We start from the raw sequence: 19,121 nt of genomic DNA on the forward strand, positions 1-19,121 counted from the left end.
GTTTAGGTCCTCTTCAATCTTTCTCAGAAAGGGGATATAATTTAACTTATATAGGGTAAGTCATTATAAATTTTGACTCCTAGGTACTTAATCCCATTTTGGGGCAACTTTAGGTAACTATTTTTTTGTTGCATTGGCTACAGTACCCTCCTGTGCATGGCATAATCTCGCTTTTGTCCTAATTTATTTTGTACTTGGAGTCCTCCTGAGTAGATCGCAGCTTGGGCAACAAATTTATACATCATCAGCAAATAAACTGATCTTATGTTCTTCCTGGCCTACTTGAAATCCATTAATGTCTGGATCCTGACAAATAACTTCAGCCAACGGTTCCATTGCCAGTACGAACAGAGCTGGAGATAGCGGACATCCCTATCTGCTTGATCTTGTGAGTGGGAAGGCTGAAGAAATCTGCTGATGGTCACAACTTTTACCTTGGGCACATGATATAGCCCTTATCCAATTAATAAACATTGGCCCTAGCCCAATTTTCTCCAGAACTTTAAATAAAAAGTCCCACTCTAATTTATCAAAAGCCTTTTCTGCATCGAGAGCCATTGTGAGACCCTTCTCATTTCTAGTTTGCGCCAGGTGTATTATCCTTAGTAGTCTGCCCAATTATCTGCTGACTGTCTTTTTGATACAAAGTTCACTTGATCTTTGTTAATTAGTTCTGACAGGGCTTTGACAAATATCTTATAGTCCATGTTTAATTGTGAAATATATCTTTAAGAAGGCAGCTTTAATGGGTCCTTATCATTTTTTCAATATCGTCATAATGATTGCTGTCGAGAAAGATTCAGGGAGTCTATGAGTCTCCATTGCTTGGACTACCTCCTCCATGTAAAGAGGTATTAACAAATCTTTAAATTCCCTATAGAACTGAGGCAGAAACTCATCCTCCCCTGGAGACTTGTTCAATGCATTCACTATTTCTTCTTCCATGAAGGCACAGTCTAAGCCTTGCTGTGCTTCTGGATCCAAGTTTGGCAATTCTATTTTTGATAGGAACTCAGCCATTTTATTCAGCCTCCCTTCCAATTCTGATTTATATAAACCTTCATAAAATTTGCGGAAGGTGTCATTGATTTTCTTTGGTTTGTAAGAGATCCTGCCATCCCCCCTTGTATTGCATTAATAATTCTTGAGGCTTGTTCTGTTCTCAACTGTCATGCCAGGACTTTATGGGATTTCTCCCCCAATTTATAATATTTTTTGCCTGCATTGTAGTATGGCCTTTTTAATATTATACGCTTGGACTGTATTATACTTAATCTTCTTATTCATTAGGACCTGTATTGATCTTCTGAGCCCGTTTTTGAAAGTCCTTTTCTAAATGAGCGATTTCTTGTTCCAATTCACCCACCTCCCTCTCATATTCTTTTTTTATTCTTTTAGTATATAAAATTATTTGACCCCTCAAATATGCTTTGAGGGTGTCCCATAAAAGGAATTTATCCAGAGTGGAGGCACAGTTGGCCTCATAGACCAGATCTATCTGTGCTCTTATAAAGTTACAAAACTTGGTTCTTTAACAGCAGTACATTAAGACACCATCTGTATACAGTTTCCTGCTTATCTGGCATTTCAATCTTGACTGCCAAAGATGAATGATCTGAGAGTAGCCTCACCATATACTCAGCTTCCATGATCCTACCATCTAAATGGGCTGAAGCCAGAAAAAAGTCTATTCTAGAGGAGGAGTTATGTTGCCTTGAGTAGAAAGAATAATCCCTCTCTCTCGATGCTTCAGTCTCCATACATCTATCAAATTCAGCTCTTTCATACCATCAACAGTGGCATGTGCCATCTTTATTCTCACTATTCTTTTTGTTGACTTGTCCAAGACAGGATCCAGACAAAAATTGAAATCTCCCCTAATTAGAACATTCTCTTTTGCTTCTGCCAATTTCAGGAAAGTATCTTGTATGAATTTTTCATCATCTATATTGGGATCATATGTTGATAGGGTCCAGGATTCTGAATATATTTGACAGTGCACCATTATGAATCTACCGGATCTATCCATCATCCCACTCTGTTTTTTCTTTGGCTTGGCTTTGCGGACGAAGATTTATGGAGGGGGTAAAAAGTCCACGTCAGCTGCAGGCTCGTTTGTGGCTGACAAGTCCGATGCGGGACAGGCAGACACGATTGCAGCGGTTGCAGGGGAAAATTGGTTGGTTGGGGTTGGGTGTTGGGTTTTTCCTCCTTTGCCTTTTGTCAGTGAGGTAGGCTCTGCGGTCTTCTTCAAAGGAGGTTGCTGCCCGCCAAACTGTGAGGCGCCAAGATGCACGGTTTGAGGCGTTATCAGCCCACTGGCGGTGGTCAATGTGGCAGGCACCAAGAGATTTCTTTAGGCAGTCCTTGTACCTTTTCTTTGGTGCACCTCTGTCACGGTGGCCAGTGGAGAGCTCGCCATATAACACGATCTTGTGAAGGCGATGGTCCTCCATTCTGGAGACGTGACCCATCCAGCGCAGCTGGATCTTCAGCAGCGTGGACTCGATGCTGTCGACCTCTGCCATCTCGAGTACTTCAACGTTAGGGATGTAAGCGCTCCAATGGATGTTGAGGATGGAGCGGAGACAACGCTGGTGGAAGCGTTCTAGGAGCCGTAGGTGGTGCCGGTAGAGGACCCATGATTCGGAGCCGAACAGTAGTGTGGGTATGACAACGGCTCTGTATACGCTTATCTTTGTGAGGTTTTTCAGTTGGTTGTTTTTCCAGACTCTTTTGTGTAGTCTTCCAAAGGCGCTATTTGCCTTGGCGAGTCTGTTGTCAATCTCATTGTCGATCCTTGCATCTGATGAAATGGTGCAGCTGAGATAGGTAAACTGGTTGACCGTTTTGAGTTTTGTGTGCCCGATGGAGATGTGGGGGGGCTGGTAATCATGGTGGGGAGCTGGCTGATGGAGGACCTCAGTTTTCTTCAGGCTGACTTCCAGGCCAAACATTTTGGCAGTTTCCGCAAAGCAGGACGTCAAGTGCTGAAGAGCTGGCTCTGAATGGGCAACTAAAGCGGCATCGTCTGCAAAGAGTAGTTCACGGACAAGTTTCTCTTGTGTCTTGGTGTGAGCTTGCAGGCGCCTCAGATTGAAGAGACTGCCATCCGTGCGGTACCGGATGTAAACAGCATCTTCATTGTTGGGGTCTTTCATGGCTTGGTTCAGCATCATGCTGAAGAAGATTGAAAAGAGGGTTGGTGCGAGAACACAGCCTTGCTTCACGCCATTGTTAATGGAGAAGGGTTCAGAGAGCTCATTGCTGTATCTGACCCGACCTTGTTGGTTTTCGTGCAGTTGGATAATCATGTTGAGGAACTTTGGGGGACATCCGATGCGCTCTAGTATTTGCCAAAGCCCTTTCCTGCTCATGGTGTCGAAGGCTTTGGTGAGGTCAACAAAGGTGATGTAGAGTCCTTTGTTTTGTTCTCTGCATTTTTCTTGGAGCTGTCTGAGGGCAAAGACCATGTCAGTAGTTCCTCTGTTTGCGCGAAAGCCGCACTGTGATTCTGGGAGAATATTCTCGGCGACACTAGGTATACTGTCCCACTCTGTACTCTCACCAGAAAACTCCTCCCAATCAAAATTGCAATCCCCCTTGCTTTTGAACCAAACAAAGAGGCCAATACCTGATCCACCCACCTGCCCCTCAGCTTTTGGTGTTCAAACTCCATTAAGTGAGTATCGTGAAAGATGGCCAGGTTCACTACCATCTTCTTAAAGTGTGTCAAGACTCTTTTTCTCTTAATCATTCCATTCAGACCATTAACATTAAAGCTCATGAACTTTACACATTTATTCATTGCTGCATGGGTTTTCATGACCAAATTGTCCTTGTACCTCAGTAGCTCAAAGGCCCCTCCTCAACCAGCCTCTCACCATGAGCCATTGGCTCCCATCTGCATGCACCATGTTGGACCCTAGGGAATAAAAACTAAAACTAAAATAACTAGGTAAGGAACAAGGGTGGGGACAAGGACAAAGACAGAAACACAAATAACTAAAAGGAATAAAATAAGATGCATGGACCATTCTTAGCCATACATTCTGCTAACCCACTATTACCCTCCCAACATACCCTTTGCCCCATGTTACATTCACCCTCCACTCTACTCTGCTGGCAAACCTCCTTCAGTTGTCAACACTCCTCCTCCCCCATAACAGGCTGTGCCACCAGCATCCATCTGCTCTTCTCCCCATCTCCCACACTCCCCAAGAAAAACTGTAACTATTATTTCTTGTCCACTTGGCATAACCTCATTTCAGACCTTTTTACAATACAAATCCACCCCTGAGGATTAAATTCACAATGGAATTAAAAATCATTGCAAGTTAATCCCCAGTTGGGCTTTACTTTGTGCTCCCCAATGCAAGCAGACCTTCGGCGAATTGCTGTCCTTTCTCCTTCCGGTAATATCACCTTCAGGGTGGCCAGGTGTCTCAGTACACATTTGTACCCCTTTTGCTTAATCAGCCTCTTGGCTGGCTCAAACACTTTTCTAGTCTTCAAAAGTGCCTCACTAATGTCCGGGTAAAAAAAGATTTTATTTCCCTCTGTCTTTTATTTCTACCCATCGCCACCACTCCTAATATTCTCTCCTTGACCTGATAATGCAACAACCTTATCAGGACAGAACATGGTCTCTACCCGGGACCTGGTGTTGGGAAAAGGAATCTATGAGCCCTTCCTTTCTCAATCTTTTCTCCCAGTATACCCTTGTCCAGCACCTTGGGGATCCAGGTCTGAAAAAAAACTTACTGGGTTTTGCCCTTTGATCTCTTCCCTTAGCCCCACTATTTTAATGTTGTTTTTCCTGCTGTAGTTCTCAAGGGTATCTAATTTCTTCCAGATAGTCTTCTTCTCATTCAGCAGCATCTCTAATTTATGGCCCATACTATGTATGGTGTCTTCATTTCTGCCTACCCTTTCCTCCACCCTACCCATCAGCCCAGATAGGGTGACCGAGACCTTATCCAGCTTCCCTCCCATGTCTTGATCTCTCCTCTCGACAGCCTGGAAAAGCCTCTCTTCCATTTGGCCCAGCGAGTCTATAACATCACGCAGGGAGGGCTCTGAGCCCCCTGCTTGTTTTGTTTTGACAGGGCCCTGTTTTTTTTTAAAGTCCCACAGCCTGACGGAACCATCCTCCACCACTGCCTTCATCCTTTTTAGAGCTCCTGGCCCTGCGGCTGCTGCTGTCAGTGTTAACCATCTCTTCCCATCCATCGCTGGATCTGCTGGTTGCTGCGCTCGACCCAATGCCTCTTGCTGTTGTATTGCCAGCTGCACCACGCAGCTTGGCCCCAGATTTGCCACTGGAGCTGAGCTAAGTATCAACCTCCCTCTCAGTTCCAGAGTCCATGCTGGTTCTTCATGGCATCTGTTCTGTTTGGGTCAGCCCGCTCCCCACAATCTTCAGGGTCACTGCCCTGCAAATGCCAGAGGTGCCAACGTCATCATGGGGCCCGCACATACCACGAGGAAGCCCAATCTGGCATTCCATTGTAGGAGGGGGCCCAGGCTTCTCCCCATCCCCAGGAACTTTGGAGGGGCTTTCTTTGTGTATTTGCCAGGCAGCAGTGTGCGATCCTCAGCTGAGACTTGTCCTCCCCATTGGCTGGGTCCAGGAGCTTCACCTTCCTCCTTGGGCCTCCAGGTGGCCCTTCCATTTTGCCCACCAGGAGGCTTCTCTGGGTTGAGTCTCTCACTTTGATGGAGATTCTTTCATGCCCTTATTTGCGAATTTACTCTTCTTAGTAATTATTTGTTGTTGGCTTCTTCCTATGTCATTTTTTGGTACTTTGGCAATTCAGTTCTACTCTATTTATTGTTGAAAAAAACCAAAGGAGCGCTAGGATTCCACCTCCTCCGACTCTCCCCACATCACGTGACTTCCCTCCCACCCAAATCTTTTGTTCAGACGCCTGCCAGCGTTCTCTCATCCCTTGATGAAGGGCTCAAGCCCGAAACGGTGGTTCCGTATCTTTCCCTTTGCTACATACAGGAGTTGACCAGCTGAGTCTCTCCAGCATTTTGTGTTTCTACTTCAACTAAGGTGTCTACAGATTTTCGTGATTTACTATTGAAATAATAAAGGTTTTGTCCAAATGTAGTGATCTCTTGAAACAATATGTGTATATATATATATATATTTTTAATGTAGTTCTATGTACTTTTTACTAACATATATGCGTTGCATCAATGCAAAAGAAAGCATGTTCTTGTGCCTAAGAATAACGAAGCAACGAGATGAAGTTATCAACTTTATCCTATAGAGGTCGCTTTTATCTCATTATTTCGTCTGGATCTGGCATAGAAAAAATATGCGAACGTGTCACAAAACTATTCAGAAACTTTAATTCGCTTAAATCCTTTAATCGATCTGTTCGTTTAAAAAAAATCTGCCAGTGCGTTATTTGCTGTGTAAAGTAAAATATAACAAAATGTAATAAGGACACACTAGAGATGCCTTTCGTTATTTATAATAAATGCATTAGTAAAAATGTCACAAGGAAATAAGTTTAGCCCCAGAGAGTCTTCATTAACAATGATATTTAAAATGCAAATCAGCATAATGGGCAGCTTTCCTCAACTCGCAGGTCTCCACGATAAAATTCATCCATTCGATCTTCAAGAAATTAATCAATTTACTGGCCAGGATACCCTGAACTATTCTAACATAACGCGCGCTAGCAACAGATACCAGCTCCTGGACCAGAAAGAAGAAGGTCGAAAGGCTAAGAGGTAATTTCAAATTCTGCAGGGCTCGGTTTGGAATGAGTAATTCCCTTGAAAGGTCGTCTTTTAACCAGACAATACAATGAAAACTAAATCGATATTCGCTCTCGTGTTTGTTTACTGCTTTAATGCATTAGCTAGATGTTGGCTGCAAAATGTTTCACGTTCATTGTTTAAAGTACACTAGGAAGCTGCAAAATAAAACCGTTGATTTTGTGGAGAGATGTCCAGTCACTACAGATCACTCAGTTGTCTCTATAATTATGCGCTATGCTTCAATGAGCAAGGAGCGAGTCCGCGCTACATTCATTCATTCAGGTATCTACGCCCTTATCTTTGGGGGTGAAGTGAAGTATAAAAATGGGTTGTTTTTACCTCCAAAGTACTTTAGAATGGGGTTTTCGAAACCATATCAGATGGAGATAACCCTGCCTTTCTACCCCATGACAACTGTTAAAAATCTTTTAATGGCATTGCCAAGTTCACGTTATGAGCTGATCCGGATGATCGAGCTAAATTGACACATCCCTATCCTTGAAAGTCTAAGAAACCTCAAAAGCGCGTCAAAGTTGCCAAAATGGTGTAACGAAAAGTTTTGCTAGAGTAAACTCTTTTATGCACGTCGACTCTGCATCCAACAAATTTGTAATTAAACTGACGAGGAGATTGCCTTGAAATTGATCAACTGTCAGTGCTGAGATGAAGGAAATTGTCATCTGAGCAATCTGTTCGTAACCGGTATGGATCATATTTGCAGTGGAAGCTTGAGACGTCGCATGTTGTAATTAAAATGAACATCACATCATGTGCAATTGGCCTTTTGTTTAGTTTCTTGATATTCCTCGTGAGGGACCGCCGTTGACCAATGTGTCCGGCAGCCTCAGCTAAGCATCCCCTCTAGTCAAATTGGGCTCGGAGTTTCTAGATCCTGGGGGAGAGGGGGTGGGGGTCCGAGATTAGATGAACAAAACGGGGATTTGTAATTGTTTGCTTGCTGAAGCAGAGGATGGCGGGGTGGGGGGGTGTCTACATCTTTTTCCTTTCGAGTTAACTCCAAAAGAAATTATGTTCTTGTAATAGTTTAAAAGTACTCTCCCTGATTCTCATGGATGGGGTGATCGCAGTTTGCACCATCTATGAAAATGATTGATTTGTCTGGTTACTCCAGTCTGCACCCTGAAACTACATGTATTCATGTGGTGTGATTGATCAATGTAACATTCTGATAGTAATTGTTGCAAAGATTAACAAATAACCAATAACTAAAAAACGATTAAAATAAGTATTTACAAGACCAATTTTAAATTTGTTTTCCGGACTTTATTGATGTACTAGCAATCTAAGTTATTTATTGACAGGAAATATTTGCACGTTTTAAAAGCGTTAAAATTTGACTTGAGATTTCGCAGCTACCTTGTCAGCTCTGGAATAAAGATACAATAAAATCTCCATGACGAGACGTGTGTTCCTTATTGGAACCGTTGTCGGACAGTCGCTATTTTATCGGGGTCCCGGCGTCCACCCATCGAACCAGTGCATCTCCTCTCCTGACCAATCCATACCCCGTGTTCCCTATGTGGAGTATTACGTTCTTGATGTCAAGTTCACGTTTAGAATTGCTCACTGCAATCGTTAACCCAGTAACTGTCACATCAAGGAAGTGTGAAGGAGAAAGATATTTGTGGTTGCACAAAAAAAAGCGACCATAGGTTGAAAAAGAGGAATATTTAAATGTGTAATTAGATAATTTAAATAAACAAATATGTTCTACTTCAAATGTGTTTAACGTTTTATGTTTTCACTTTTCCATTGCTCCCATCGCCGAGAAATATTCCACATTCTAATCTGTCACAATCTTTCACCAGAACAGTTCAGAAATTGAGAATGCAACGCAAGGAATGTAATGGGTCGCAAATAAAATCTTATAATATTGGTTGGCGTTTGTCTGCTTTGGGCAGTTCATGTGAGCTATTTTGGTTATTTTCAGCACATTGTGAAAAACATTGTCAAATTTACGTTGCTCTCAATCTAAGTATCTACAGTCAAGGCGTGTGTCCCCCCCCCCCCCCCATATAAGTGCACATACACAAGCGCATACACACAAATACACACACACACACACACACACACACACACACACACACATTTCCACATGAATTCAAATGCGATTTCTTGAAGTGGTTTGGCTTCAATTAAAAGCAAATACAATTACCATTGGGACGTGCTTGGAATATCAGTTCGACACTTGCATCTATTAATCATGAGTCTCTTCTGGTCACCATTTAAATGAACTTCATATTTGACTGTCAGCTGCTTTGGGAATTAATCCATGTTTATTCACAGCTTCTGATCTCGCACGTGCAAGCAAGCCTCTGCAAAAAGGACAAACACCATTTCTTTCGAAGGGAAAATATAAATAATAGGACACCGAAGCTTTCACATTGCATTGAGAAAGACTAAAATAATATGTGCGCGGCGACCTGTTGAAAAACAAAAACATATGGGGAACTTTGCGCCCGTAATTTTCAGATTTACGCCAACTCTTCTGTCTGAAGCTTTCTATTTCTTTATTAATACAAATGAGTCCTGCACTAATTAACCATTGGTCCCACCCCACTCCCTCCGATTGAGGGAACATTGAATGTCAGCAGTTTGTTCCCCCATTCCCAATTATCCCCTTCCTAAAATAGGTTTGTGTTGAGCTGGCGTTCTTGCCAGTACCCCACAGAGACAATAAACTGGCTTGAGCTCGGTAGATAACAAAAGGACAATTTGAAACCCTTGTCTCGAAGCCGCTGAATTTTAAATGATCTTATTGATTTATTTCGCATCACAATCTGTCGCTTCTGAGCTTCTGGAGCAGCGATTCTCTATTTTGAAACAATTCCTGGTCTCCCTCATCAAATCAAAGTGGGGGTGGGGGGTGGGGTAAATATATTTAATTTTATCTGCAAATGGTATTCTATAGGTTTTTTTTTCCCCGTCGCTCCATTTACTGTGAACTCACTTCAGAATCCACGACTTTAAAGTCTCAGCTTTATGTCGAGGGAAAAAAATATAAGGTGAAAAGAAACTGCCACCCCCCCCCTCCAAACACACATCAACGATTTAAAAATTCTTAATGTTTGCCTTACAAACTTTTCCCCGTCACTGATCTACCTTGCCACAACCCCCACACTAACCCTTTATCAGAAGCGATGGTTTAAAGTGAGTGTCTTTAAAAACGTGGGCTATTTTCGAACTGAATGGTTGCATTTAGTCCTGTTGTATTGATACTGCTTGATGCCTAGCTTGTACAAAATCAACTCATTCGGCCATTCATCTGGTTATTCACACGGGGTGGGTGTGTGTGAGAGAGAACGTGTGTGTGTGTGTAGTGTGTTTGTGCGTGAGAGTGTGTGTGTGAGTGTGTATGTATGTGAGAGTGTGTGTGTGTGAGAGAGAGTGAGTGTGTGTGTGTGTGTGTATGAGAGTGTGTGAGAGAGTGAGTGTGTGTGTATGAGAGTGTGTGAGAGCGGGGGTGTGTGTGAGAGAGTGAGAGTGTGTGAGAGAGAGTGTGTGAGAGCGGGGGTGTGTGTGAGAGAGTGAGTGTGTGTGCATGAGAGTGTGTGAGAAAGAGTGTGTGAGAGAGTGCGTGAGAGAGAGTGAGTGTGTGTGTGTGTATGAGAGGGTGTGAGAGCGGGGGTGTGTGTGAGAGAGTGAGAGTGTGTGAGAGAGAGTGTGTGAGAGCGGGGGGGGGGATGTGTGAGAGAGTGAGTGTGTGTGTATGAGAGTGTGTGTGAGAGAGTGAGTGTGTGTTTAATTGTTGCAGAATCAGATGGCCCGCTGAAAAGCTGACCTGTTCATTCTGTCCCGCTGTGCTTTAATAACTTTGGTATTTCTTCATGTTTTCATGTAAAATGACAGGCTTCGCCGGGAGGGGGTAGAGGGAGCGGGGGTTCAGCAGGTATTTGGCTCCTGGGTGGAAACACAGATCCTTCGAATGGAAGATTAATTTTAAAATCCCACTGTTGATCTGTTTTCTCCCCTGCTTTAACCTCGCATCAATAGCAAAGTAACCGATCACACCGAATCCAGCCGATTGATGCGCCCTCGCGATCGCGGCTTGGATCCCACTTCCCCCGAAGCAAAGGGATCCGCGCGCACACCTACAAACCCAACTCACGTTGCAGGTCGGACAGGGTGGAAGCGACACATCGTAGTCGTAAAGTCGATTCGGTGATCCCTTCCCATCTTTGGCGATGATATTGCGAACGCATTGCTTAGTACGGTGATCCGGTTTGATTTATTCAGTAGGTGGGTGCATAGAGCGTGTGGGCTCTATTTGGTTTTATTTTGGTGCGTGGAAAGGCGATGGGTTCGGTGCTATTATTTGGATCAGTTGGCACGTATTGGCAGTAGCGTTGCTCTGCGTGTGTGTGTGTGTCTGTGCTCGCTCTCTCTAAAATAAAACTAACTTTACAATAATTATATTAAAGATTTATTGTAAACTAGCCCCATCCCCTCTTGAAGCGCTCTGTCCTAACTGTTCTTGTGTACGAATCAGCTTCTCTCTCTCTCTCTGATGCGAATGTAAGGGTGCCATTTGATTTATTCCTGGCTGGAAACTTAATTGCTCCGCCCCCGGGATACCGTGTGACAAGTCATTTCTCCTTTTGATGTGTATGTGTGTGTGTGTATGTGTGTGTGTGTGTGTTATGTGTGTGTTTGTCCGGCGGACCTGCTCTTCGCGAATCTTAAACATAACAACTTCAACAAAGCCAGTGCTGGACTCCAGAGTGTAGAGAGACAACTTTGATCAGATACAGAGCCAACCCTGAGAATTGAACCGGTTGGGTGTTTCACCAAATTCTATATGTACCAGCGACCATGGCCGCGCCGATGGCTCTGATCCCGCCTGCCCCGGTGAATCAGACTCTGATCGCGGCCCCTCCGTCCTCTTCCTCCTCCTCATCTTCTTCCTCTTCTTCCTCGCCGGCCATCTCGTCCATTCCTGCGTCCACGGCGGCTGGCAGCGGAGGGGGTGGCGGGGGAGCACAGACTCTCTACCGGGCGGATGGGAGCTCTAAGCCGGTTTACTCCACGCCGTCTCCGGTGGAAAACACACCGCAGAACAACGAGTGTAAAATGGTCGAGCTGCGAGGGGCTAAAGTGGCCTCGTTCACTGTAGATGGACACGAGCTCATCTGTTTGCCTCAGGCTTTCGACCTGTTCCTCAAACACCTAGTCGGGGGGCTTCACACTGTCTACACTAAATTAAAGAGGCTGGATATAACTCCGGTGGTTTGCAATGTGGAACAAGTGCGCATTCTCCGAGGGCTGGGGGCCATTCAGCCCGGGGTGAACCGCTGTAAACTGATCTCCAGGAAAGACTTCGAGATCCTCTACAACGACTGTACCAATGCCAGGTAAGCGCCCCGTACCGGGCTGGGCTGGGCTGGGGCGAGGGCTGGGCTCCCTTCGAACAAGATCACGGGCTCCTCTCGGAACTGACACGGCTTGGCGGGACAGGGCGAGCAGTTGTAAGCAGCGAAGGCTTTTCTTGTCCAACACAGTGAAAGCGAAAGTTTTATTCTTATTTGTAATGTTCAGGGAAGTTCCTGAAAAGCTGGAGCAAAAGTTTTACACTCGGAGGGGGAAAGGGGAGGGGGTTGAGAGAGAAGGGGGGGGGGGGGTGCGGGGGTTTGCTGAACTTCCCTCCCTTGTTTCGACGCAAGTGATTAAAGTTGCGAGGAGCCGCGGCCCTGCGACCTCACTGCTGTTCCCAGGGACATTTCCTGCGTTGACATGCCTCACCTACATTTCTCTGCGAGCTCCCGTCATTCTAACGCCACCCGTCTCACCTGTGTGATGCGCCCACCTTCCACACCCACCCCGTCACAAATAATCCTGGACGACCAGTCCCCAAAACGTTTTTGTTTTCTTATCTAAAAATACTTATTTATATATACATACATATATTTATATATGCCTGCAGATTGGAGGATGTAAACGCTCTGACAATACTCCACCATCAGGCAGTAACCGCAGGGAACTAAAAACGTTTTAGGTCGATAGACTTTCGTCGCCGGTTATAGCGGATTTCTTCCCAATAGCGCCTGTCCATCACATCACAGGCCCTAAGTGGGGGGGAAATTTAAATATTTCGCTTTCTTTCATTCTCGGAAGTTAAAAATGATGCAAACAAATGCGTTTGCTCCTCAGTAATGCTTCCGTGCAAGTAAATAAATTTGCTGTTGCATACAAGCTAAAACATGTTCGGTCTGCTAAGGTAGAATCTTTGGCAGTGCTATGCTCTTCCGAGTAAAGAAAGATAGTGAAAGAGAACTTTAAGCCTCCAATTCCCCCTCACACTCCTGATGGTCGAACAATAAAAAAGACCTTCCATGAATACAGGGACATATGAGCCTGGTTCTGTCTCCTCTGATGAACATGTGTTCATACCAGTACCCACCACACGGACATTAGGAATCAAATCATGGTACATTTTCCTTCGAAATCTTTGGAGAGAAAAAAAAGACTTCAGTTTTGCTCTACTTTAGTTCAGTCAATATTTAAACTCGTTTAGAAAATGCTGACTAAACCTTTGAGTAATAATTAGCCACACCAGTTTAAAAAGAGATAAGATGCATAAACTATCAACTTTCTTTTACTGCTTCATAGGTTTAATGAATAAATCTTTCAAATATTAGAAACCTATTGAGTACATTCTCACTATGATGTGCTCCAGAATAACAGACTGCACCAGATGGCTGCCAACAATTGTGCTTTTACACCATCCATTAATAGCTTTACTTTCATCTTTTTATACTTTAGTATACAGTATATGGCACATCACTGAGTTCTGACGTGTTCGCTTGTTCTGTGCTTCTTTAATGATCCACATCAATTTAAAAGAGACTGGTTGTATCACATGTTGCAAGGACAACACTCACAACACCCACATCAATATCTTCCTTAGCCCTCATCAGGTTTCTGTTGTTTTAAAGTATTAAACCTGCATTATGTTTTTTTTAGTTTTAGTCAAAATGACTTTTTTCTATAACCACATTTATATTTTGCAAAAATACAGAGTTAAACTGATACTTTTTTTCAGAATCATACAGTGTCCCTTATTCTGTTTTATTTCACTCAGGCATCCATTAGTAAATTGAAAATGTTGGCAGGTTTTGCTGAATACAGTCCAATATTCTGTAAAATGATGTTACTGCATGAAAGAATTACTTTAAAATATGATATCATGTTGACACCTGTGTGAAATGTTGCCCTAACTTTTGATAAAACCATGATCAAATGGATAATCTTAAACTTAACTCAATGAGGATTTCACTGCTACAGTATGGTTCTGCTGGTTTAAAACTGAGAGTTAAAAGGAAGATTTTGGGGAGGGGGGGGCAATAGGTTGTTTTCTGTTTGCTTTTAAACATATTTAGAGCAGGTAGTATTAGAATAACTTGCTTAGCCACCTCTGTCATTTAATCCTTGTCTTATTCATGCAGAGCTACAGATTAATTTATTCTTCAGATGATCAAAATAGATAAGGCAAGAAATTATTAAAACGTCAGTGTTATGCAATTCCACAGTGGCTCAATGATTTTGAAAATATTAACCTCATTTCCTATTGATACAGCACAGAATGATAGCTGTGATTTCTTTGGGTCCAATAAGTATAAAATACTTTCAAAACGTGCTTTCTTACTGAGCGACCATGGAAGTCTTTATACATCCGATGCATCCCTCTTGAAATTACTTTAGAGTGAGAGAAAGTTTTGCTCATGTTATCATATGGGTTGTCACATAAATTGATGCTGATGTAAGGAAAGGCATAATATATTGGATATCTGAAAATATTAGTAATTTTGATTATTTTTATTGCTTTAAATTTTCATTCCTAGATTTAATTATCAACAGTGACAAATTTATGTCTTAATCATTACATTCTTGAGCAGAGAACTAGCAATGTCTGAAGATGCACGGGGAATGAAATACAATCAATATTTTATGTTTAATTTGACAATGTTATGATAATATAATCCTTATGGATAGTACTTATGCTTAGATATAATAGTTACCTAATACTCAATAATATACAGTATCTCAATAGAACTTATTTTGACTGTTATGAGACAAAAAATTATTTTTATATTTTTTAAACAGCCACATTATAACACTTAAAGTGGAGTAATTCTCTCCATTACATTGTCCTATAAAGATACGTTCGTTATCACAATTGTAGGAAATGGCAGAGCACGGTGCTGATACTGTGTCCACAAGAACTGATTCTCGTATTTGCAAAAATCTATTATTTCATTTTATCATTGTCTAATTATAAAATTTCTATACTTTTCAATAATGTAGATTAGCTTAAACAATATGCATTATACATGTCTTTGGTGTCATAAAGAGAAAACATTCCAAGTAGGGCCCAAAAATAATATTTTGTTCAGCGCATCATATACTTTGGTTTTAGGACTCAATTTCAATGCTACATTTTTCTTTTCAAATATTTTATTGAAAACATTCTCTATTTGTCATTCTCAAATTATACTATTTAAAAATAGCATATCCTAAAACAATCCAGGAATACCTTTATAGAGTTTTAATTCTGATTCTTTCAAAATATTCATCAGTTGGATTTTCTGTGCGATCAAATCAGTTAAGGTAATGATTAGGAATCTGTAATGTCTTGTGTGAAGCTACATACAGGATTGAGTACACATTTTCTTTTCAAGAATTATCCAAACACACCAATATATGCAAAAATCTTCCATTGCACATTTCACTCAAACATTTCCATCAAAATGTCCAATTTACAAGCATGGATGCCATATTTTCCTTATTAATCAATAAATGATCATGAGGTAGGTTACAGAAATTTGAAGTCCTTGTCCAACCTATGCAAAGTGATTGTTTTTCCTTCCAAAAAGTGGCCTTCAAGAGATCACCTAGTTCGAAGAAAGTCTCCAAAGGAAGCCAAATCTGTTTAGTGACAACAGCAGCTGTCATGTCTGAGAAGGCATAGGCAAGCAAAATTCCTCAATCCGTAGAGGTTGTCATGACATGTGGGACTATTTCATGAGAGTTAGTTGATACCTGCCGTTATATCATCAATTTAGTTTATATGTTCCAAAGTGTTCACATTAGTCTTACTTCCAGTGAGTACAAATGACTTTCTACTAAATGTTTCATGTACTCTTATAAATCTTTCCTGCATGCTAACCACGCAGTCTATAGTTTAATGCAAAGCTGAAGAAGCAGCAATACTGAACATGTTTTATTACACTCTTGTGCCCAAAACTAATCTCCAGAGGGCTAATGGACTTCTTGTGAGTGAAGGGGTAGGAAGGAAAGAAGTGTAATAGAGTTTGATATTAGTGAATTGGAATGCTGCATTTTATATTGTTACATAAATGTGACACAAATTACGTTTTCCTTTGTATAATGTACATAGGAAGGAACTGTGTTTATATTTAAAGAAAGATACTGGGAAGCAAGCATGCCTTTGGGTAGAATTGCTGCTTGATTCCACATTTCAGATCATATCTGATACAAAGTAATACAGATTGATTCAAGGAATAAAGTTTTTTTTTCTAAAAATAAAGAGAAAATGTTAGTTAACCTGATAAACTAAACTTTTTTTCCCCCCAAATAACTTGACTCTGGAGACCACTGTTAATAAAGATCATGATAATCTATTGATTCAAATCTTATGCCGCCGCCAAATATTTGAGCTGCTTATATTGCTTTCACAGTAAGCATTTATTTTATTTCATTAACCAAAAATGTCCTCAACCTTTTCTGTGCTTTCTGAAATAATTTTATTCCCTCTTTCTGCATTCACAATAGGCCAGAATTGAAAGGAAATTTTTAAGACTTTTTTCAAAAAACAAACAATATTTTATTATGCCATTTTGCCAAGTTAACCTTTTGCTTCATGTAACAAGTTTTGAGAGCTATTGTGAGCATCAGGAAGACCACAGTGAGGAAACTTGGTAGCAGAAGATTATTTGGACCTCAATGAATAAACAATGATAAACTTATTACAAGACTTTATTTTTTCCTAATGTAAGTGAAAGAGAAAATTCCTTTAAAATTTCAATTATGACATAATTTCAAGATTATGGAACAAACCTTTATCTTATACCACTTAATAAAGTCTAATTGCAGTCATCAGAAAGTGAAGTCCTGAGGAGGAGACATTCATTTTTATCACCGAACAATAACCAAAAGTGTGTATGCTGCACTTACAGAGTCTGGTCACTTCCAAATTAATTGTATACGGATATGAATCAGTTTTTGAGCAATAGAGGAATGATAATTCTGGAAAAAGATAATTGCAATAAACTCTGCATATTTTATGAATGGGATGGGGGCTGGGGAAGGGTAGTGTTGCTATCTTTTCTTTAACACAGTAATATGAGTTTAACAGTGGGACGGTACTGAGCCAATACTGTCGTAAACAAGCTTTTGAAAGCACCTGGTTTGAATTTTGCATTAGTTTGAAATCAATCAATTTCACAATTGTTCTGCACTCTTTCAGGAACCATTACATCACAGCTGAAAGAAAGTGCAGGCATGCACACAACCAGAATTAAATGCATCTTCATTAGGTTGTATTCTTGTTTTGTAATACCATTAATCAGGCATTTGTCTTTCAGAGAGTTACTGATTCAGTGATGGTTTCCTTGTTGGTATCATCCAATACATTATGTATTTATGACCAAAATATGTCATAAGAAAGATTATGATTTCAAAGTACTATCACAAGTAATATCAATTTGGAATGACTGGCTAAAGGGAATAATCTTCATTTGTCCTATACAAATAGCAGTCCAAACTGCCAACAATTTAAACAAATGTGCCATCCTTCTGGATAATGTATTTTGAAGATCTTCAGACAAAGATCACATTTCCTGGTCAGATATATGAAAATACCCCCATCTGGTTGGAGGCAGAGAAATCAAACCCTTAAGTATTCCTAATGGGTTTGTAAAAGTGAATAATGTTTACTTAAATTACAAGACTGACCAGTTTAAAATTAAATATGAATATCTAGTTTCAAAATAAAATATTGTCATCCTGAAAGTACAGTTGATGAGAGTATATATATTTATCTTACTTTATTGACTTCACAATTATTTTTTGGGGAAAAATAAGTCTACAAGAATGGGTTGGAAAATACAATCATTACCATAGGCAGAAAGTCCAGTCCCTTATAGGGAAGAGAAAGAACTAAGGGGTGTTTAGAGAAGGTAGAAGGGAGAAGAAATCTGATGTGGACATTTGGTACTGGCACACTGCAGTACTATGCAACATGGGGCTTTGAAGAGACTGACTATTTCCAACATTCGTAGGAAAGGGTGCGGAACATTTAACATCAGCAGTGAGCTGGGCTCGGTTCATGGAAGAGATTTTTTAATAAGTGGAGACTTAAAAAAAAACTATAGAGAGAGAGAGATCATAGTGGCATTGGATGCTAAGATACTCCTCACTCAGCAACCCCATCCAGGTGGGATCCAGGTTTCCAATCATTTCCAAAAGTGAAGGCTTAAAGTTAATGGGGCGGAGAAATGGGGCATAAATTCTACAGAATTCACTCAAAGGCTTGACAAATGTCAGTCGAGGCGAAATGGCTCTGACTGATCATAATTTTAAAGAATTATAGAGAGAGAGAGATCATAGTGGCATTGGATGCTAAGATACTCCTCACTCAGCAACCCCATCCAGGTGGGATCCAGGTTTCCAATCATTTCCAAAAGTGAAGGCTTAAAGTTAATGGGGCGGAGAAATGGGGCATAAATTCTACAGAATTCACTCAAAGGCTTGACAAATGTCAGTCGAGGCGAAATGGCTCTGACTGATCATAATTTTAAAGATGTTTCAATAGACTTGGAATTCAGACCATTATTGGAGGGATCTGAAAAACATCCAAGTTGATTTATACATACACATATGACCTGTATTTCTCGGGTGAAAGAAGGTGGGACCGGAACATGTGCTTTTAAAACCCCATGCATATTAGGGAGACTAAATTAATTTGTTCCTAATTAGTGTTGTTCTTCAGCCTTTAATCCAGACTATTATTAAAACAAAGCAGTTCCCATCAACTCTCCCCCTCCCATGCATAGACAAATACATGAGCTCATCAGTTCTGCCCCGCCACCTACCCGCACCCCCCCAAACTCCTCCACCATCATTTCACCTCGACCTTCTTCCTTCCCCTATCTACTTATTCGCGACTATGAATAATCCAAATGCATCAGCAATATCTTCAAATCGTGCACTGACCTTCTCAAAACGTCCAATGCACTGTCGCTAACGATTCAGTTGATGTCTCGTGATATAATTTTTCACAGAGAGGGGAAACCATGACTGCT

The 19,121-nt window shown here is 41.3% G+C and overlaps 1 protein-coding gene and 1 long non-coding RNA gene across 3 annotated transcripts in view; one reads left to right on the top strand and one right to left on the bottom strand.

Moving 5' to 3' along the window:
- Window positions 1-8,912: 8,912 nt before the first annotated feature.
- LOC138739899 (uncharacterized) lies at window positions 8,913-11,077 on the bottom strand. Its single transcript, XR_011342532.1, has 2 exons — window positions 10,910-11,077; window positions 8,913-9,116 (listed from the first exon to the last, which is right to left on the bottom strand). It is a non-coding gene; the product is annotated as an uncharacterized lncRNA (long non-coding RNA).
- Window positions 11,078-11,410: 333 nt separating this feature from the next.
- Window positions 11,411-19,121, top strand: part of dachc (dachshund c) — a 575,251-nt gene continuing 567,540 nt past the window's right edge. For both annotated transcript variants that reach the window (XM_069890584.1, XM_069890586.1), the window contains exon 1: window positions 11,411-12,152. In XM_069890584.1, the coding sequence (XP_069746685.1) occupies window positions 11,614-12,152 (539 nt within the window). In that variant the 5' untranslated portion in view covers window positions 11,411-11,613. The remainder of the gene's footprint in view (window positions 12,153-19,121) is intronic.

This window comes from Narcine bancroftii, chromosome 7, assembly GCF_036971445.1.
Source record: "Narcine bancroftii isolate sNarBan1 chromosome 7, sNarBan1.hap1, whole genome shotgun sequence".
Classification (NCBI taxonomy): domain Eukaryota; kingdom Metazoa; phylum Chordata; class Chondrichthyes; order Torpediniformes; family Narcinidae; genus Narcine; species Narcine bancroftii.